Source organism: Juglans microcarpa x Juglans regia, chromosome 1D (assembly GCF_004785595.1).
Source record: "Juglans microcarpa x Juglans regia isolate MS1-56 chromosome 1D, Jm3101_v1.0, whole genome shotgun sequence".
NCBI lineage: Eukaryota > Viridiplantae > Streptophyta > Magnoliopsida > Fagales > Juglandaceae > Juglans > Juglans microcarpa x Juglans regia.
In genome coordinates, this window is record NC_054594.1 from 48,659,588 (window position 1) to 48,681,099 (window position 21,512).

General features: G+C 37.7%; 3 protein-coding genes across 6 annotated transcripts; 2 read left to right on the forward strand and 1 right to left on the reverse strand.

The window, feature by feature from the left end:
- Positions 1-778: 778 nt before the first annotated feature.
- On the reverse strand, positions 779-3,472 carry LOC121247274 (60S acidic ribosomal protein P0-like). The gene is made up of 5 exons (XM_041145663.1): positions 2,819-3,472; positions 2,642-2,710; positions 1,778-1,876; positions 1,309-1,701; positions 779-1,174 (listed from the first exon to the last, which is right to left on the reverse strand). Exons 1-5 carry the CDS (start codon positions 3,074-3,076, stop codon positions 1,028-1,030), a joined length of 966 nt encoding a protein of 321 aa, XP_041001597.1. The 5' UTR covers positions 3,077-3,472; the 3' UTR covers positions 779-1,027.
- A 424-nt stretch (positions 3,473-3,896) lies between these two features.
- Positions 3,897-8,255, forward strand: LOC121246349 (syntaxin-31). 4 transcript variants are annotated; one of them, XR_005937120.1, is made up of 7 exons: positions 3,897-4,306; positions 4,399-4,864; positions 5,819-5,857; positions 6,161-6,358; positions 7,623-7,633; positions 7,670-7,887; positions 7,972-8,255. XR_005937120.1 is itself a non-coding variant. In XM_041144686.1 (6 exons), the coding sequence occupies exons 1-6, from the start codon at positions 4,087-4,089 to the stop codon at positions 7,699-7,701; spliced, it is 966 nt and encodes a 321-aa protein (XP_041000620.1). In that variant the 5' UTR covers positions 3,897-4,086; the 3' UTR covers positions 7,702-8,255. The 4 variants fall into 4 exon arrangements, 3 of the variants coding, with proteins under 3 accessions (XP_041000620.1, XP_041000444.1, XP_041000523.1); XM_041144686.1 differs by having other exon boundaries at positions 7,670-8,255; XM_041144589.1 differs by lacking the exons at positions 7,623-7,633; positions 7,670-7,887; positions 7,972-8,255 and adding an exon at positions 6,562-7,025 and having other exon boundaries at positions 3,900-4,306; positions 4,399-4,649; positions 4,719-4,864.
- A 7,415-nt stretch (positions 8,256-15,670) lies between these two features.
- On the forward strand, positions 15,671-21,223 carry LOC121239322 (auxin transporter-like protein 2). The gene is given in 10 exon segments (XM_041136885.1): positions 15,671-16,371; positions 16,471-16,658; positions 16,773-16,958; positions 17,068-17,180; positions 17,312-17,495; positions 17,634-17,731; positions 18,618-18,825; positions 19,260-19,428; positions 19,431-19,516; positions 20,744-21,223. Coding segments are annotated over 9 exon segments (1,422 nt in total). The 5' UTR covers positions 15,671-16,371; positions 16,471-16,490; the 3' UTR covers positions 20,954-21,223.
- Positions 21,224-21,512: the final 289 nt, after the last annotated feature.

A 21,512-nucleotide genomic window follows, 5' to 3' on the forward strand; every position in this document is an offset into this window, starting at 1 on the left:
AAAGGCTCGGAAAAGCCTTTAGCAAAACAAAGTCCTATCAGGCACCGACATTGTTTATTGCACTCTAGAAAAAACCACTGTCGACAGTACCGTAAGGGACACCCATTTCATTAGCCCGAGGCTTTGCATCGAAATAAATCAATTGGGTTAGCTCATCATCTTCCCATTATAGATTGGTATTTCCGAAAGTCATTGGGCCTTTTATATTACAGCCATCATATCTTTGGGCCACCGCCTGTTTTCTGTTTAGGGCCCGCTTTTGATTTTCTAATGGAATCTTATTTTACTTTATTTTATTTGCTTCGAAGACCAAAAATATACATCCATGAGTTAATTAGTCAACGAATGTACAGGGCAGCTTGAAACTCATACGACACGTTCCGAAGATTCAGGTTTTGTCGAGATTTTGGTTAATAATATAAATCATATTGGAATTTAAATTGCGAGTAAACCATAAAAGATGCAACAAATGAATTTGGTGAGACTCTTCAATTATATAAACATGAAAAATTCTATTCACCACACTCACATTCTAATGTAATGAGATGACATTGCCCATCAATCATACCGAGATGAAAGTAAGATGAGTGTCGTGTACAACATTGCTCTATAAACATAAACCGGGATTACTAGTACATGGCAAGGTATGGACTTAAGTCAACAACATGGAACCGTCGAAATAGAGAAAGATAGACACGAACATGAACCAACAAATTGCAAAATGTAATCTAAACTAAGAACTGAGATAGTAGAAAATAACTAGACAAAAAATAGAGTGATAGTAACTGGCTGCCAAGTAATATGGCCATTTACACTTGATAGTTGATACTTCTCGAAAAGAACAACTCACTAGCAAAAAAGCATATTGAAGTGCTAAGCAAAAGGGCATACTAAACTTGGTGATTTCCCGGGAGAACAAGGTCATCAAAAGAACATAAAACATAAAGTCCAGCACTCAAAAATCCAAAAAAAAAAAAGGTAAATGAAAGGATCTCCATCCTAAAGTAAAAACATAACCAACAGAAACTTAATCGAACAAACTAAAACCCATGTCATCATCGGACTCCTCAGCCGGCTCCTCCTTCTTCTCTTCCTCCTTAGAAACAGCAGCCGGGCCAGCACTCGAATGAGCTGCTGCGACGGGGGCCACAGCAACAGCAAACTTGCTTGGATCCTGGATTAATAACAAAAATAATTAATTGAATGGGAAACTTAAGGATTTAAACAATTGTCAGAGCAAAAGAGCCTGTCCATTATTACTGAAGAAATGGAAAACAAAAGTCAACAATAGTTTGGGGGATGAAATACCTCCAGGTACTCCTTAACTTTCTCCGCCTGGGGGAAGGAATACTCAGTAGCGACAGCAATTGCTAGAGCATTCTTGTAGGCATTGATGAACATATGTGGTGCAGAAGCTAGGGTTGGGTATGAGAGAGCCAGTGACAATGAGGTGACCATGGATACACCAATGGCAAACTTCTCAATAAGGTCATCCTCGGTAAGATCAAGCACCTCAGGGCTGAAGACTGAGCCATTATCATAAACAGATATGACAATAAGACCATAAGAGAATGGCCTTATTCCAAGCTTTGCAAGCAGAGCAGCCTCAGAGGAGCCGACCTTGTCACCCTTCTTAATAAGCTCCACAGGGGTGATAATTTCAACAGTACCCTTGTTAATCTTCGTTGGGATGTTAAGAACCTGGAAGGCAATGGCATAAGACACTGATGTTTCAAGTAAGCGAAAATTGAAAATACTTCCTTTGGAGATCACAAACCTGGAAGAAAGAGGTCTGTGAAGGGTCGAGTCCGGTGTTGCCGGGAGGGACAACAACATCAATTGGAGCAACTAAACCAACACGAGCAGGTGCTCCAACCTGTTTAAGTATGAGAGTTATATGAACACCAATGAAACTACATAAAGAGAAAGCACATTACAGCCACAAAAAAAATCATCAAATTTCAATCTACCAAGGCAAATAAAGAAAAATTTAGCAAACACATGCCAAAATTATGGGTGAATGCTTTAGAAAATAATTGTATGAAACCAGGGAAACCACACTTATTTCGGAGAATATTATTAATGTAAGCATCCTACAAGTAAAAAATCAGGCACCACAAACACAATCAGTGTCAGTCAGGTAAATGGCCACACCCTGGAAAATATTCTGTCTAATAAACCCTCAATTAGCCAAGAAATCTGTAATGCACATAGAGAGAGAAAAAACATCACTAGATGTCGTTTTTCACAATTTATCCTAGTATGATCAGGATATGATCTTTACCACGAACTCAGTAAAAAATACTTCCTCTATTTCCTAGCTTTCCCCAGCAACCTACCACATTTACATAGAAACGCATGGTAACAACCCGCATATATGTCAATGAGCGACCCTATGGTTCTATTATCAAAATACCACAGGAAAGAAAACTTCGGATTCTCAGACAGCCGTTTCAGCCATGCTACTAGTGTATAACAACAATTAATTGAAGCAAGGATTTCTCCACCAAGTGAACCCCATGGAAATCATAAACGTACTAAAATAAGTACCAAATCATATACACATAAACCAACACCAGAGGGTGAAAATCTCGATGCGAATGAACTCAAAATGAAAGGTAAAGGGTTTAAACCACCGTACCTTGTACTTGGCAACCTCCTCGCTGACCTCCTTCAAATCACCCTTAGTGAAAATCAGCCCGACGTTGCCCTATGCAAAAAAAATAACGTTAAAAAAATCATGCTTTTCCCGTGAGTTCAAATTGTTCCATTTTAAGATAGTCCGAGAAAATTTAAGAAACCAAAGAGCGTGACGTACCACAAGAAGGGGAATGAGGTTGAGGAAGGCTTGATTGCCGGTATTCTCAGCATGGATCCGGACCGAGCGCTTCATCATGGTGTTCTTACCCATGAGCACCACGGAGTCGCCACGCAGACCCTTGCGAATGTTCTGTAGCTGGTTGGATCCGACATTGTCGGCCGCCACCACTAGGATTTGAGTGTACTCGTCAAGCAGTTGGCACAGCTTTGTGTCGTAAGCGACCTTCTTTTCCGACTTGGTGGGTTTTACCGCCATTTCTACGATGCTATGGGTTTCGAAGAAAACCTAGAAATCGAAATATAGAGAAGGACTGCGCTAAGAAATATAGCAAAATCGAGGGCCAAGACGAAGCTGAGGGCTCAGTCAAGGCGGACAGCGAAACGGTGCCGTCTCTTTAACCTCTCCTGCCTGTACTAGGGGTTGAGGGTTTGTTTAGGAGGACCTAGAGGCGGAGGAGGCTAATAGAAGAAGAAAGACGATGGGCGGAGGCCATGTTTATATTGGTGGATGGGGGTAACAAAATCATTAGGGTTTTTCAAGGAATTCCTGTATCTGACGGCTCATGTTCAATCTCTCTCGTTAATCTGACGGTGAGCAGGCGTTTCCGTGGGGATTTGTCTGGTTAATCTTCTATAACGGCTTGTCAATCCGGTACCAAGATTTAACGCTTTTGAATAATCTCCCACATCAAACGATAAATATGAAAATATCAATAATAAATATTTTTTTAATCATTTTATAACATATTAAAATGATGAAATAATGTGAATTAAAAAATGAAAACTCTATGAAAAGAAAAATCGCTTAAAAAATTTGGATAATAAAAATATTTTTATCTCATCTCATTATTATAATTTTTTAAAATTTTTATATAAATTATAATAAATAATTTAATATTTTTAAATATTAAAATAATAATATTAAAAATTAATATTTTATTTAATTCTATTACAATCTATATCTAAACGATACTTGGGTAAGTGGGTCGAAAATTGGTATTACAGAAGCCTGAACCGAGCCCATGGCAAATAAGTGGGACAGAAAAAGGAGTTGTTATAAACTATAAAGTTAAAATTTTCACGATTAATGTCGGTTAGGTTAGTTAGGAAAAGCCCAAATCCGAGTTCTCCGTAAGCGCAAAATATTCAGAGCCAAGTCAGGGCAGGTCGCGGATCTGATCCCAGCATAGCACCCGCCAAATCCCCAATTCTCTCTCCGACAACGTTTCCTATCTGAGCCCCCCTCGATTCCCTCATAATCACGGAATGTCGTCCACCTACAGAGATCGGACGTCGGAGTTCCGTTCACTCTCGCAGACTCTGAAGAAGATCGGAGGAGTCACAGTCGTTAATCGATCAGAAAACGACCCATCTTCATCGGAACCATCTGTACCGGCCCCTTCTAGATCCGAATTCAACAAGAAGGCTTCGAGAATTGGGTTGGGGATCCACGAGACCTCTCAGAAGATCGCCAGACTCGCCCAGCGTAAGCCCGTCCCTACCCTCCCCCATTTTTTTAATCTCTACCATAGTTTGGTGAAGCACACCGAGTTAATATATATATATACTGAAACGCAGTGGCAAAAAGGTCATCAATGTTCGACGATCCGATCGTGGAAATACAGGAATTAACGGCTCTGATAAAGAATGATATAACGTCGCTGAACGTAGCTCTTTCAGATTTACAGACTATTCAAAACATCGAAATGGCAGACGGGAATTATTCCGACGACAGAGTCGTTCATTCCACAGCTGTTTGTGATGATTTGAAGAGCAAACTTATGGGGGCGACAAAACAGCTTCAAGATGTTTTAACCACAAGAACAGAGGTTCGTTTCAATAAGCAATACTTTAAATTTGATCCATTTGTAACTCCTAACTATTTTTTCTCCTCACAGCATATTAAGGCTCATGAGAATAGGAAGCAAATGTTTTCAAAGAATGCATTAAGGGAGAACCCTTTTCAGCATAATTCGAAAACTGTGACCGAACCACTCCCTTGGTCCAGTTCATCAAATGGAGCTGCGAGTCCACAACCATCAGCGTGAGTATATCCTATTTAAGTTGATAGTATAGTAACCTCACTAAACACTATTTTTACGAGGCATTGGACATGACGACATTCTTTAATGGGCTATAAATTGTTAATAAGTTTTACGAGTATATTCCTCTGTTTGTGTTAGTGGCGAAATGTTATTGGTTTCAAGCAGGCTGGTTATCTAACTGTGTTGAACACCGATTGTTGATTGTCCAAGTAATTTTGTAACATAACAAACGGCATGTGAGCATATACTATTTTTTCCCCTCTTAAGCTAGATTGGACCTAAAGACTTTCTAGCCTTATCCCAGCGCACTCCTTTACCCCCTCAGTAAATTCCCTGGGCATTATATATGATCATTTTGTTACAGATTTATTATTTAAAAATGGTATGGGTAGCTTGCAAGAACATATTTGTTGGCTGGTACTTGAAACTGTGATAGCAGCTTCAGCCAGTACTGGGCCTCGTGTTTTGCACCTTTTGAAGCGGTCATTACTATTGTTTAGAGATTCAGTACATGGTTTGCTCTGGGTCCTGGTTAAAAAGTAATTCAATTACGTGCTAGTGACATCATAAAGATTCAGTACGTGCTAGTCTCTAAATTAAAAAATCTTTTAAACCTCTGATGGCTACACATGAACATCAGTTGTTGTGTGGTTGAGATGGCTGGATCCAATTTAGAAAGGAGTCACAACGAAACCATCTGTAAAGTACTTTTTGTCATTGTATTTTGGTTTAGGTCGAAGCTTGTAGAGTAGGTTTATTTACAGTAGTCCTGTATTTCACAATTCATAAACTACCTGTGCAGAAGCCTTCAAGTAATTGTTTTCTTATATATGGTATTTTAGTCATATATTAGATATTAATTGATGTCACACAAATTTAACGGACTTCAAGTAGTGATAGGCCTTCATGGTTCACTTACTGATAATGATTCTTCTTCCTCTCTCCCCAACCAGATTGGCTGCAAATGGAGTGCAAGTTGGCAACCAACTGAGGTGTGTTTCATGGAACCCTACCACGCGATCAAGTTTGACTCTTTTTTTTTATAACTTTGTTACGCATGCAGACACAGAACACATTTGTTAGAGAAAATCAAATCAAAGATTTGGTTTGATTAATATCTCTAACAACATTGATACACTTTTTTTGTTTGTTAGCCTTTTTGAATATGTGGTGAACACGTTCTGTGTGGAAGAAATGTCCATCCCAGCTAACCTTCCTTTGGTGATTTGCATTCTCACGAGCTTTTAGATTGTCTGATGGTGAATAACAACTTGAATTTTACCTTGCCAAGCCAGACGAAGGTTAGCTGTTGATAACACTCCATCCCAGCAGATGGAAATGTCCATGTTACAGCAGGTAGTTCCACGGCAGGAAAATTACACACAAAGTCGGGCAGTTGCTCTTCACAATGTGGAATCAACTATTTCGGAACTCAGTGGGATCTTTACACATTTGGCTACAATGGTTGCACAGCAAGGGGAACTCGCAATCAGGTTTGCTCATTTTGCTCCAATATGTGATGCTTGCATTTTTCATCTTACAATCTGGAAATTTTATTTTGTCTATCTAGCTTTAGATGGACTAGGTATTAAAATGAAAACCACGGAAACCGTAGACTATTTCAATTTTGCTCTCATATATCAAGTTGGCTTTCACAAGTCATATAGTATCTGATCTCCCTGATTGATATGAGCAGGATTGATGACAACATGGATGAGTCATTGGCAAATGTTGAAGGTGCCCGTAGTGCTCTATTGAGGCATCTTAACCAAATATCATCAAATAGGTGGCTTATGATAAAGATATTCGCCATTTTGATATTTTTCCTCGTGGTCTTTATTTTCTTTGTGGCATAAACGTAATTAGTGAAATCCAAAAATTTGACTTCTTGCTGCTTGGGGCATTCAGGCTTCTCCCTGTCTGTCCATCAGCTAACTCCTCGGGAATAGATTTTGCATGCGGGAGCAAGTAGCGCTTATTGTGTAGCTTTACTTGGCATTCCCACTTTACAATTTTTTGGCTGTATCTTGTAGAAGCTTGTAGCAGTGTCTAGATAAGCAGATATACATCGGTATGTGTTTATGGATTGTGAGTGGTTGGGCTTGGAATTGTATTTGAGACTCTGTAAAATTGATTAGAAGTTTTGCAATATTGTCTTGAGAGACGAGCGTCACTTTTCTATTGCTTCCTTTATTAAGGATTCCGTCTCTGCAATGCACTCTTGATAAAAATGCGCATATGAATTAAACTGTCTTCTTTCCATTCGGAGAATTGCGGCTGCAAATGCTAATAATGGTACCTGTAGGGCAGTTTAGATGTTAAATCTATCAATTTCGCTTAAGATATTTGGGTTGGTGGCGGGTAGCGACTTGGCATCGCAAAGTGAAACTTTTGCATCTCAGCTTTTGAAATAAAAGCAAGGATAGCAGGAAGAAACTCTTCCAATTCTTCAGGTACATGGTTCCCACGTGCATAAGTTTAGCGACCTATTTCAATTAAGGTTGCGTTTGGGTTTTTCATGTATTCTGTGAATAGTAGTAAAAAAAATAATGATAGAATATTAAATAGTAATAAATAATTATGAAAAGTAAGTAAAAAATAATAATAAATAATAGAAATAAAGTACTCAGGAACTTTATCAGCACCGCTGACTTTCTTAAACGCGGTGCTGATAAAGTTCCTTTAGAGTTTTGAATGTGTATCTTAGGCCTAAGACGCTGACTTTCTTACACGGCATGAATAAATCGTGTTCTTCAGATGCAAAGATTCTCGAGGAACTTTGTAGCACATTATATTACACTCGCCCCCACGCCAGCCCGATTATTTTGCTTCCTAAGCCCAAGTTGATCCAGGATTGCATGGCATGGTGGGCCGGACTGAAAACTTGGTAAAACATAGCGGGGCACCACTTCATGACATATATTCTAGAGGGAAGGACTGCGACCATGTTGGTGTAGCAGTTTTCACATATGATATCGGTCCTTGAGATATATCCATTAACAGTAATTTTTAAATGTTTCAGGTATATATGAATCAAACTTTTTTGAGGCGAGGCGATCTAATCCGATAAAAAATTAATTTCTATTTTTTTTCCCCACAATTTCAGATAGTGGGGTGGTGTGACAGGATTGCTTCTGTGCCTTGTGTACGGGAAAGAAATTTCTTGGACGAACCTGAGTACTTTTGTTTCCCACCCAATACAAAGTTGTTGGGCGACATCTTGTTGTGTTCTCCATTTGTGGCTTAGGGATTGACATTACTTTCTGTGGCCTAGTGATATTTGAGTTGTGTTTTCATCGTCTGGGCACGTGTGCATAGGATCTGGCTAGCTACGGACCCTAAAGCTAGTGAGCCCAAATAATAATAATAATAATAATAATAATTCCATTCTAATTATGAGTAGCTTTAGTAAGAGCTTATTATATATAAAAATTACTATATTTAGGATCACAAAGAGATGAGGAAGATTCGCATACATGTTGTATCCGTTTAAGCGTACTGCACTATTCCAAGTTTCGAAAAGATACAGTACAGATGGTGGAGGAACCACTAACGTATTTGCTGCAGACTTTTTTGCTTGGATTATTCTTTTCAACGGAATGCCTTGTACATCACTTCTCTTGTTCCCCACAAAGTAATTAGTGGAGAAATGAGCTAGGAGGAAAGAAAAGGTACGTACGTGCTAGACAAGCCTGCTTACTCTGTATCAAGTCTTTGATCACTGCATGGATCAATGTTTAACCAATGCATGATCTGTCCTAGTTGAACATGTATATATAATAACTATTCTGATCATCCGCTTTGATCCCGTTAAACAGAATTCACCGGTCTGACCGACCCGGGTTTGATAAAGTTTTTGATTGTGAGCAACTGTCTATTGGTCGCGCTAGGAAGGATAATCATGCTTTACCTACGAGAACATGAACTGAAAAGCTGGATACATAAAGGAGAGAGTTGATTTTGTGTGTAAAGTGCAGAAAAGGTAAAAGAGCCGGCTTTTCCTTCTTTTGCAATATACAAGATAAGACTTTCCATGTCACTGACAATCTTTATTTGTACTAAATTTCTGAAAGAGTTAAAAAGGTCAATACATTTTCTTGGGGGGAATACATTCTCTTTCCTATTACATCTTTCCATTCACCGATTACATCTCTTGGTTTTGTGGGTGTCGGTAAGGACCCTAATTCATTACAAATTTGGTGAGATGGAAGTAGTGTAGAAAAATGAACCTTAACAAATACTCCACTAATCTTGTCTTAAATACTTCTAAACCCCAACAGAAAACAGTGATTGAAATACTTATTTATTTATTTATTTTATTTTAACAACTGTATACTCCATTGGAAGCAAAGTTACCAATTGTAGAGGACTATATATATATAGAGAGAGAGAGAGAGAGAGAGAGAGAGAGACGTAAGAAGTAAAAAATTCCAAGTCTTGATCAAATCCATGATGATAGATTTGGCAGATGGTGCATGCATGGAAGATGCCCATTGAAAAGACTCGTGGATACTGATACCATATATAAATGTACTTTTTTCCCACTATGCCTAAAGAACAATATATGGGCTTCTGCAGCGGCTGATAATGACGCATTAGATCCCCACTATCAAGCCAGACAAATGGGGACAAAACCCTTCATTTATTATGATAGTGCAGGAAAAGAGTAGTTGTAGTTGCAGCAAAGGAGGGTGGTGGTGTTCTTGCGGTAGGCAACTACTGAGCGGTGGGATATTGAGATTTTCTTATGACTTCTCATCATTTTGATGGACCTTGCCTGCTTTGATTTTTTCTCTGTGCGTATCAAATTTGATATAACATCTCCTTGATTTTGGTGGTATAATGATGCCACTGCCGAGAAAGAAAACAGATTAAAAAAAAAAAAAATTAAAGAGGTTTCGCATTATATGTATCTTCCCAAAGTTTGCCCAGTTCATGAATTTACACCTCATATGATGTCACTGACATAGAATCATTTCCTTTTCTTTTCTTGACATTTACCAAACTAAAGGTTTCATGACAATCATTTTCAAAGATATTTAACAGGTACCCAAAGGATCAATTGGTTCAATATCGACAACACAGTAATTTATGAAATAGATCTTATCAGAAACATCAAACATGCAATAGTGCATGATATAAAATCATTCTGAAAGCTGATTAATTATGAGAACCGGTTTACATGCGTGGTTTGCAATTTCCTTTTTTACTTTTTATTTTATTTTATTTTATTAGATTTCTGTTAATAGGCCTGAGGGTTAGATAACTATTTGATCTGAACCTTTGAGCTTATTAAAGTTTATTGTCAATACAAATTTAAAATGATGCAAATATCCCTTTATACACTTTCAGAGCTAAATGAATATCCCTTTTGTTAGGTATCCAATTCCTAATTAAGACGTCTTTGAGTTACTCAACCAGACAACCACAAGAATCATCGATTGCTTACTACGTAGCGTTCTAATTCTGTTAATATAAGTGTCCCTTAAGTTAAGATTTCACAGAATTTTTATCTCAACTTGATTTTTAAGGGTCTAAGTGGGAGCACGATTAGCATATAAAATGAGTCCTAAGTATTTATTGTTGTCCATATAAATTCTTTGAGTTATATTAAATACTGAAGAATCATTTCATAAATTTATCTCTTAGGTCTCTTTGTTTTCATAACTATTTTCATCCCATCTAATTATTATAATTTTTTTAAATTTTCACATGAAATAAAATAATTAATTAAAAATTTTTAAATCTCAAGATAAAAATATTATTAAAAAAATATATTATAATAATATTTTATTTAATTTTTAATTTTCATCTAATCTCTTCTTATTTACGAAAACAGTATTAACATCGGTATACCCGAGTGTTACTCTATTTCTATTTTCTAACGGGTTTAGCATATCTTAACTGGGCCCCAAGCCCAAAATTCGGATAAGGCATATTCTTGGCCCATAGCAGTGATGGCTAGACAGTCATGCTGGTGGAAATTAATGATAGCCTGTGACCAAAAAAAAAAAAAAAGAGGAGTTGGACTAATCGTACGTATACCAACACCACATGAATGCAAAATAGTCAATGCTTTAAATCCAACGTATATTTTTTTGGGCAACTTTAGCTTACTTTCTAGTGGTAGCTATTAGGGCTGGGTTCCGATTCTGACAAAGTTGGAGTGCTCGTTTCTGACCTCTGACTCCGACAAGAGTCGGAGCCAAATTGGAGCTCCGACTCTGACTCCGATCGAAGGTCGGAGCTCCGACATAAGATCGGAGCTCGACGTGCGCTCGACGTGGCGCTCGAGTGAAACTCTTTCAGAGAGGTTCGCTAGACTTCTGCTCGACATGTCGCTCTAGCGAATCTCTCTGAAAGAGGTTCGCTCGACTTCCGCTCGACATGTCGATCGAGCCAATGTTCAATACAACGTGTGCTCGACACCTCGCTCAAGCGCAAGTGTACAGTAAAAAAAATTTCAGAGTCGGAATCGGAGCTTCTTGGAGCTCCAACTCCGAATAGATATTCGGAGCTACTCCGAATTCCGACTCCGAATTCCGATGACACCGACGAAGTCGGAGTCGGAGCGGAAGTCAGACGGAGTCGAAATTTTCGAAATTTTGCACACCCCTAGTAGCTATGGAGTGAGGTCACAAGACGCATCACCATTATATATATATATATATGTCAATGATTGATGGTAATATTTAAATGTGTATTGAAGATTTGAAATTGAAAAAAACTGGTAAAGCGTTTGGCATGCCCAGCAATCAACATTTTTGGTCCTATGTTCATAATTCTCCCCCACTGCTGTTTTATTCATAAACCAAAATAATTTGGGGCATTTTGAAATGGTACATATATGTATAATGAATCCAATAATGACAGTAGTACATAATGATCTGTTTCGTGTTAGATACAAATAATTGAACTTTTAGTAAATGAATTTGTGGGGACTTGAAGCTAAAGCATGTCCTAGGATGCTTGTTCAGTACTGACCCATAATCAAAACAGATTCCCAGTGGGGGGAAAGTGATAGAAAAATATACCAATTGGGTAAGCAATATATAAAAGATCGTAGCTTGCAGCACACAATTTTTAATGCGATCAAGTTCTAATAGATGCTTTTTGAAGTGTGGGGAAAGCGAAATAAATCCAATCCTTTTTTTTTTTTTTTTCCTTTCCAATGGTATTTCAAACAATATTCTTTTCACTTGTGGGCATCTAGAAATTCCTTCTAATCATGATTATACGTCTAGACCCCTTTTTCCTACGTATGGAAATGGAAAGCGCACCACTACCACCCTACCATGCATGCCATCCAAATCGATCGTCATGCCGATATCATTCGGGAAATAGTGGTGCTTGCAAAAAACCAACCCCCAAAAAATATTCAAATCGTTTTGAAATAAGCATATATGCTTATGTAGTTATGTGGTTGCATGTTTTAGGGGTGCAAAGAAGGGGGAGAAACCGTCGATCGGTCTCGACATAACTCCGGTTGGTTCGTCGGCGTCTTCGATGGCGATAGAGGTGGCTATGATTTGAGAGAGATGATGCCATGAGCCGTGAGGTGTGATTTGAGAGAGAGAGAGAGAGAGAGATGACTATGTGTGTCATGAGCAATGCTTTGAATACCGTACCGGACACCGTACCGGTCAAGACACTGGAACGAAATATTTCGGTACCAGTACCGTTTCGGGATAGTGTTTCGGGATAACGTTTCGGGATAGTCGATCTATAAATAAATTATATATATAAATATATATAAAAATTATATTCTAAAATAATAGTCTATATATAAATAAATTATATACAAATACATATATATATATAAATTATAAATAGTCTAGTCTGAATTGAGGGTTAAAAAATAAGTTTGTAGTTTGAAAAAACGAAAAAAAAAAAAAAAACATAGGCCGAAATATCGGCCGGTACCGGCCGAAATATAGGCCGGTACAGGCCGAAATTTAGGTACCGGCCGGTACGGAACAAGTATAATACCTGTACCGGCCGGACGGCCGAAACGAAAAATTTCGGCCGTACCGGCCGGTACGGTACGAAATTTAAAACTGTGGTCATGAGACACTAAGAGAGGTGGTTAATGCAGCGCCATGAGAGAGAGAGATTGAGAGAAAGGAGGGGACGGTGCTATGAGTGTAAATTGTGATGTGAAATCAGAAAGGAGAAAAAAGAAATGAGGAAGAAGAAGGATGTGGCGTGTGTTTAAACCCTAAAGTGAAATGGCACCATTTAAGCCAAATGATGCCGTTTCTTTTATATATATTTTTTAGACATTAAGTCTCAAAATGACGTTGTTTCACTCATTTAAGTGAAACGGCGTCGTTTCATATATGTATAATTTTTTTTTAAAAAAATCTTTAAAGTATCAGTTGATTCAGCGGTTCGGTCTAGGCTCAAACCGGAACTAAACTTTTGGACATCGATTTTGGCCAAATTCAACCACATTTTGACCGATTCTATGCCGGTTTCAGTTGATTTCGAGCTCTGGTGGCCGGTCTGAGTTGGTTCCGATCGGTTTTTTGATTTCTTGTACAACCCTAGCATGTTTCATCATTTTGACACCACTATTGCATGAGAATACCCAATTTAAATGTGTTACTATTAACATTAGGGGTGACAATTCATTTTCCAGATTTGATCTTATAATAAAAATTAAAATCTGTATTTATTAGTAGTCACAAAGTCACAATATCTAAAAATAAATAAATAGACTATTTACTAATAAAAATATTGATATTTTTTAGATTTAAACTTTTAATAAAATCAATATTACAAGCTCGATATTAACAAATATGAGTATAGGTTTGGAATTATAATCCTAACAATAAAAATATAAGCATATTAAAAACATACCAATATTACAATCCAACAACAAAAAAAGTATGATTATGAGTAAAAATCTAAACGGATCATAATGGATTGGTTTCATATTAAACACGTTAACTCATTAATGACCCGTTTTATAAATTATGATTTAACATATCAACTTATTTTATTCCGAATTCATTAATATTAAATCTAAACTCACTAATTTTGTATCACATTTACGGTGGATTCACGAAATATATCACATGTTTCGTCTTCTAATTAGCACAAATTATTCTCTCCTTAGGGTGGGGGGAGAGGAGCTGGATCACCTACCTACCTACCTATTGAGTCACTTTAATTTTGTTTTAAATGGTGTTTTAAAATTGCATGGAAAAGCGTAATCGGTGATGAAATGGATTTGATGGGTGGAATTAGATTTAGGATAATGGTCCTGTAAAATCACCAGTATGGGGGAGAGAACCTGCATGCAAATTAACATGGGATTATTATCATTAGTCAAGAGTCAGAGAAAAAGGGAGACAGGAAGCATACTAAGGAAAAAGTGAAAAAAATAAAGATAAAAATAAAAATAAAGATCAAGAAACGAGTGAGAAGGCGGTCCCTCCACTAATAAACGTGTTTATTAAATCTCTCGGGAAACTGACGTTAATGGAGAGATTTTTTTATAAAGATGAAAGACATCCAATAAGGGGTTGCACAATGCATGCATGCATGCATGCTAGCTAGCTAGCTGCATTTAACTTTTGACCGCTCTGACTCTTTCGTACTCCAGAGTGGTTCACCATATTCTTATCGAACCCAACGTTTTAGTCAAAGTTCGATTCTACATTATCTGTTTAGTAGTGCTATTTAAAGGTTTTTATCTCATCTATCATGTATATGATATGGTTTGATTTATCACCGTCAACTTTTCTCATACTTGGGGTTTGGTGTTGGGGGTTAAAATTGCTGAGTTTGGGATTGGGGGTCAGCATCTCTTTGAAGCCACATGGGTGTGTGTCCCAACCCACAAGCAAAGGAAAAAGGAATGCAGATATGGTGAAATTTTCACTGGCAATATGACAATATTAATGTACCAAAAAGCATAGTAGTAGATGGTCACTAGATTCTCCAAGTGAGAGAAAAAAATTGTCACATGATTAAAGCTACAAATGATCTTTCACTTGTTTCTTTTTTTTTTAACTCTGTTTTTCTAAGTATTCGATTTCTTGAAGTATGATAACCTTTTTTTTTTTTTTTTTTAAGAAAAAAAGCCTGGTTTGATTTCTTATATAAAAATATATTTTATAAATTAGTTTATTAACATGCAAATATGTAGAACCCTTCCATATCAATTAACAAAAAAATATTAGTATCTTGTTTTTTGTTTTTTTCTTTATAAATATAATGATCTTACAATAAATAATTCGTCTATTTGTAAATAATAGAATTTTTCTTTTTCGTTGTAACTCTATGATTTATTCCCGGCAAGTAAGTATAATTTCCACATAAACAATTACTCTAATTCCATATTTTATTCCTGATAATTATGGACTTCAATGGCAATGACTATTCATAACTCAACTGGTTTTTTTTTTTTTTTTTTTTAACTTTATTCAGTAGGAGCTGTTGTTTAACATCACAATCCTGGAATAATAGACACGAAGTATAATGACTGGAATTCGGAATTAGTTGGGAAATTGAATGCTCAAATCGGTTTGTATTCATAATCTATTTTAATTTATCTCAATTTATTTTATTATTATTTATCAATTTTAATTTACAAATTTTATAACTATTTACGATCTATATTATTACCATTTACAATTCATCTTAAAAACTAAACGACACTGAGAGTCGGATCTGCACTGGCGCACAGACTCGTCCAACTATTTTAAAAAGCCCTCACAGCACACCGTGAGAGAGAGAGAGAGAGAGAGTAGAAAGAAAATAAAACAAGTACATTGACAGAAGCTAAGATCTCTGCAACCGTTAACAGAAAACAAAGTGGCAGAGGAAAAGAGAGAGAAATAAAAAGATTTCGTGCTGTGGTGTTCGTTTGGTATGGCTCTGGTTCTTAAACACTAACGACCAGTGCTCACTGTTCTGCAAAAGTTCCTCCTTAATTCCCCCTTACAGGAGGTGCCCCTTTTTTGTCAGATCTCGACTCTCGAAGCCTAGGATTCAAGCCCCAAGAAGCAACTACTGGGTCTTGTTCTTCTACGCGGAGTCCAACTCAAATTTTCCCTTTCAAGAGAGTGCCCCTCCCTGCAGTGTTTATTGGTTTATTTTCTGTCTTGTTTATTAAATCATGCCTGCTCTTCAGATAAAGTTACAATTGATGGGATGGTAGGTGAGTGAGAGAGAGAAAACATTGTGTGACAATTAAGGCACTGCCAATCTTGGAATTGGGTGAACTTTTTGAGAGTTTAATACATTGCAAATTTGTAACTTCCGTGGGCAAAGCTGTAACTGACGGCCTAGCCAATACGAGTGGCACCGTTGCCGTCCTTTGTTCGAAAGGGAAAACGAGACGAGCACTTAACTCTCTCTTTCTAAGGAGTTAAAGAAGGCAACGGATTGCGGACTGTCATACATTTGTCACGAAGAGTCTCTTGCTTACTCTGCTTGTGCTATTATAAATCCCCTCCTCAAGCCTCTAGTGCAGAGCCAAAGAGACCGAGATTTGGTATCTTTATTTGCATGGCAATAAATGATTTCTTTCAAGAATATTCTTGGGTTTTATTTTTGAGATTTTCCTGACTTATTTATAAGCTGTATGTTGCAGATCTACTTCGTCTGTAAGAAATGTTACCTCAGAAACATGCGGAGGAGGCCATGGTCTCGAGCTTCAACTTGACTGAGCGTGATGACAGAGAGGAAGAGAAGGCAGACGAGTCGGGTTTGGGCCTCAAAAGCTTTCTCTGGCATGGTGGTTCTGTCTATGATGCATGGTTCAGCTGTGCATCCAACCAGGTATAGGAAAAAAAAAAAATTCAAGCCATAAGTTGGATTCATAAAATTATTTTTTCAATCAGTTTTGTCTGAGAAAGATTTTACTGATTTTGGTCTTTTGTTTTGGTTTTACAGGTGGCTCAGGTTCTGTTAACGCTGCCATACTCTTTCTCTCAAATGGGTATGCTTTCAGGGATTATACTGCAGGTCTTTTATGGTCTGCTTGGAAGCTGGACTGCTTATCTGATTAGTATTCTATACGTTGAGTACCGAAGCCGAAAGGAGAAAGAGAATGCCAGCTTCAAGAACCATGTCATCCAGGTAAGCATTTAAAGAACACCGTCACACTGTACAATTTCATGCAACTCAAATTTATCTGAATTTCAGTATAAAAAAGAAATGAATTGTTCTTTTGTGTATCTATGGACAGTGGTTTGAAGTGCTCGATGGTTTACTTGGTCCGTACTGGAAAGCCGTTGGGTTGGCCTTCAACTGTACCTTCCTCCTCTTCGGATCTGTTATCCAGCTCATAGCTTGTGCAAGGTCTTCTTCTTTCTTTTCTCAAACTTGGCTTTCCATCTTTGCCTATGGATTTGTAGTTTCAAGGCGATAATAAGATTTGGGTTATGTTTATTACTAAAAATTCGTGCTTTTACGTGTGATTAATTATACAGTAATATATACTACATAGACGACCATCTGGACAAGAGGACATGGACGTATATCTTTGGAGCTTGTTGTGCCACCACTGTGTTCATACCCTCATTCCACAACTACAGGATTTGGTCCTTCCTTGGGCTGGGAATGACCACCTACACTGCTTGGTATTTGACCATTGGAGCCCTTGTTAATGGCCAGGTACAAAAAATTAAATGAAGAACATTTCCCATGAGCCTCTTCCTTCTTTGTGTGCGCTTTATTTAATTAAAGCTTCCCTTTTTCACTCTTATATTGTATTTATATTTATATTTATATTTATATATTACTGGTTTACAGGCAGAGGGTGTAACGCACAGTGGCCCAACAAAGTTGGTTTTGTATTTCACAGGCGCCACCAATATACTGTATACTTTCGGCGGGCACGCCGTCACCGTGTGAGTTTGACCATATCCTAATTTTTTAAAGTAACGCATGCTGCTATATTCTTCTCTGAACATTCAGAGAGATTAAAAAAGGGTAAAATTTATTGCTCGGTGATCTTCTGCTCGAAAGCTTCTACATGCCATAAATGGGTTTTGCGGAAAAAGACAAAATCACGATCGAATTATTTTATTAGCTCCATTAATGTCCTACGTGTAGTTAAGTTAACCTAGATGGTTATGCAAGGAAAATACTTTATTTTTTGGTTGATTTCCAAAATATGCTCTGTTGTTTCGAGTAGGTAACAAGAGTGAGTGAGGTTCCCTCATTTTATAAACGAAGAAGTTTCAGCATAAGTTTTGGTTACTCTATACTTGGACCATGTGGCGATGTACTTGGTCTTTCACAACTCTTAAGTCCGTCTGCTTCCATTTACTAACTTTATGCACTTGGTCTTCCACTGTTCTGACATGGTTTTCAGTGGCTTCCATTAAAAAAATGTTATGTCAGTACAATAGAGATTTGAGGTAGTGGGTTCATTTAATAGGCATCCCAAAATCTTCGTTTTTATTTCACTCAAGTTGGGATTATGTATGCTTCTTTCAATAAATGATGTTCATAAAATAGTGCCTTACAATTGTTCATTGCATCCGGGTTGTACTTCAAGAGTCCAGTCAAGTGAAGATCCCTCAGAATTTGGGGTTTTGTTTCGTTTTTCCCTTTCTTTCTATTCCTAGTCAAGTGCCAAGTATTGATTTTTCTGCCATACTTTGTGCCTCAGAAGTGTCAAGAGGCCTTTTTTTTTTAGTGAAAAGTAAAATTTTTGTATATGATAAATGGGAATTGAAATTGATGCGTGATGGTTAGTAAAGTTTATAGGATCATTCATATTGCTTACAGGGAAATCATGCATGCAATGTGGAAACCTCAGAAATTCAAGTACATTTATCTCCTGGCCACCCTCTATGTATTCACCCTTACACTTCCATCTGCGATTGCCATGTACTGGGCCTATGGCGACCAACTTCTGACCCATGCCAACGCCTTTGCGCTCCTTCCCCGGAATGGATGGCGTGATGCTGCAGTTATTTTAATGCTCATTCACCAGGTCCATACACTTTCCCCTTAGACTTGATTGCGTTACCTATGTAAGTAGCCTGATGCACCAATGAAATAAGAGTAATGCTACGTATAAGAGAATACGTAAGCGTCGTACAATCGTTTTGAAAAAGTGTGAGATTTATTATTAAAAAATTATTATTTTTTCACGTAGATTCTATATTTACTCACTTTTTTCAAAAAGATTGTGCGGCATTTGCACACTCCACGATTACAAGAAATAATACGAAATTGTTTCATGTTATTGCCAGAGCTATTTAGTGGGAATTGTTGTTGCCAGAGCTTTAATTATTTCTTTGAGCAACACTGAAACATGTCGATCGATGCTGTTTCACAAACTCCGTTTTTAACCAACAACATCTTCCCTTCAACAAAAATTAATTTACACGTTTGAGCTGATTTATTTGATATCATGATTGGCAGTTCATAACTTTTGGGTTTGCTTGTACGCCCTTGTATTTCGTGTGGGAGAAAGTTATAGGAATGCACGACACGAAGAGCATATTTTTAAGGGCACTGGTGCGTTTGCCTGTGGTGATACCAATCTGGTTCTTGGCCATTATATTTCCTTTCTTTGGCCCCATCAACTCGGCTGTGGGGCTCTTTTGGTCAGCTTCACGGTCTACATCATCCCCTCTTTAGCGCATATGTTCACTTTCAGATCTGCCTCCGCAAGACAGGTAAATTGTTTAATCTCCCCGCGTCTTATCTTCATTTTTTTTGGTTGTAGTACTCATATCCATCTGGCATTGTCTAGTCCACCATTGAAGTTGTTAATGCATTACCACCTGCCTCACTTCCATCCATAATGTCGACTATTGCAATCTGGTGGACACACATGCTTATATCTGGTGTGTGTGGTGGTCGAAATAGTTCTTATATCCATATAAGCCAGCATATTGCTCATTTACACAATCTTAATCACTGTTTAGTCAATCTCAGCTATTGAATTATTAGAGAGAGGGGTGATATTCTGACCCCCGAGCAATTTATAATTGTCTTCCTTGCTGTTGTCAAGTCTTTAAGCTGTTAGTGGTGAGCCAAGAGCGTACCTAATATTAATCTGTTTTAAGGTCGTGTCTACAGATTTTCTGTAGCCTGTCATTTTGTCGTTCTGTCAATGTTAGATTCAAGATTTGTTGATTTTGAGAAGCTTCAGGATCTCAATATAAAATTCCCCTTTTTCTTTCTTGGGGGATGAAATTTCAGAAACTCATTTTGTGAGCCCCATTGATTTACCTTCTTACAGTCACTAGTAAGCGTTTGGGTTCGGGGTTCGGAACACAAGGATGCACCCAAATTTACATGGGCACAAAACTACAGGGTGTTACAGCTATACTTGCCTCTTATGACAAAATAGAAAGGGCGAGGTCTTAATTGTTTGAGGATATGGATCCAGCTTTTCGATTTGGCTTGGAAGTGACTTTCAATCCCATAAACAAATATAGCCCCACAAACTCTTCAGGAAATTTATGAGAAAGAGATGCGGTTGGTGGCATCTCCTTGTCATTCAGTTATTTCAGACTGTCACATTTCTACTCTTCTTGTACTGGCCACCTCTTGGAATGCTTTGGTCCAAGCCAATTCAACTCTAGGAGTTGACCCTACTTAGTTCACCAGTCTTATTCTTGGACCTAACTGCGACTTCCAATGACTTTGCTGAGCCGAAGCATTGAGCTTACTCTGCTAAATTATACTAATGAAAATGAAAAGAGAATTAATTACTCCCATCTTCCTATCTTATTGCAGATTTGCTTAGTTTTTTGACTGCATGTACTTTCTCTCCCTACTTGTTTAAGCAAAACTGAGTAGTATTTCAGCTTCGAAATTAAACTGTGACAATGTCTACGTAGCAGAACCCATTTATTTATCCCTGACATTTAGTTGTGTAACTCTGGTGTATGCAGAATGCAGCAGAGAAGCTTCCATTCTTCCTTCCGAGCTGGACTGCCATTTATGTAGTGAACACGTTTATAGTGGTATGGGTGCTGGTAGTCGGATTTGGCTTTGGAGGGTGGGCCAGCATGAACAACTTCATCAACCAAGTTGACACTTTCGGCCTCTTTGCCAAGTGCTATCAGTGCCCGCCCCGAACCACAGCCGCGAAAAATCACTAATTTTCTCAGGCATATTACATAAGGAGCATCAGCATTTCCCCTTGTGCATGCGGTGTGCTGTATTTTCCCTATCCTTTTGTTACGTCTAGTATTGTGAAAGGTGTTCTCCTTTTAGTTATATCAAAGCAATGCTTATATTTGGATATCTTTTTCCCCAAGTATACAAGTAAACAATATATTCAGATGATCATGCCAATTATAAAGGCCAAGGGCGCCAACCAAGAACACTTATAATTTGATATGGAATGCATGCAGAAATAGTCATTATTACTATCATCTTGGCAAAATCTTACAAAATCTCCCATATCTGTTTCTATGAGTTTTGGTATATGCTTCCGTGGCCATTGTATTTGCTTCACGTACGTGGCTTTCAAATTCGGAAACTTGTGTCTAGCTAGCATATTCCAGCTCCTTTGCATGTGAATTCACGTGAATATTACAAAACAGTGTAGTCTGTATTATTATGATTAATAATCTAAATTAAGCCACCTCTGACTGGCTCTTGTTTATTTTTTCTCACTCACATGAACACAACGTTATACAATATATGTGTGTGTGT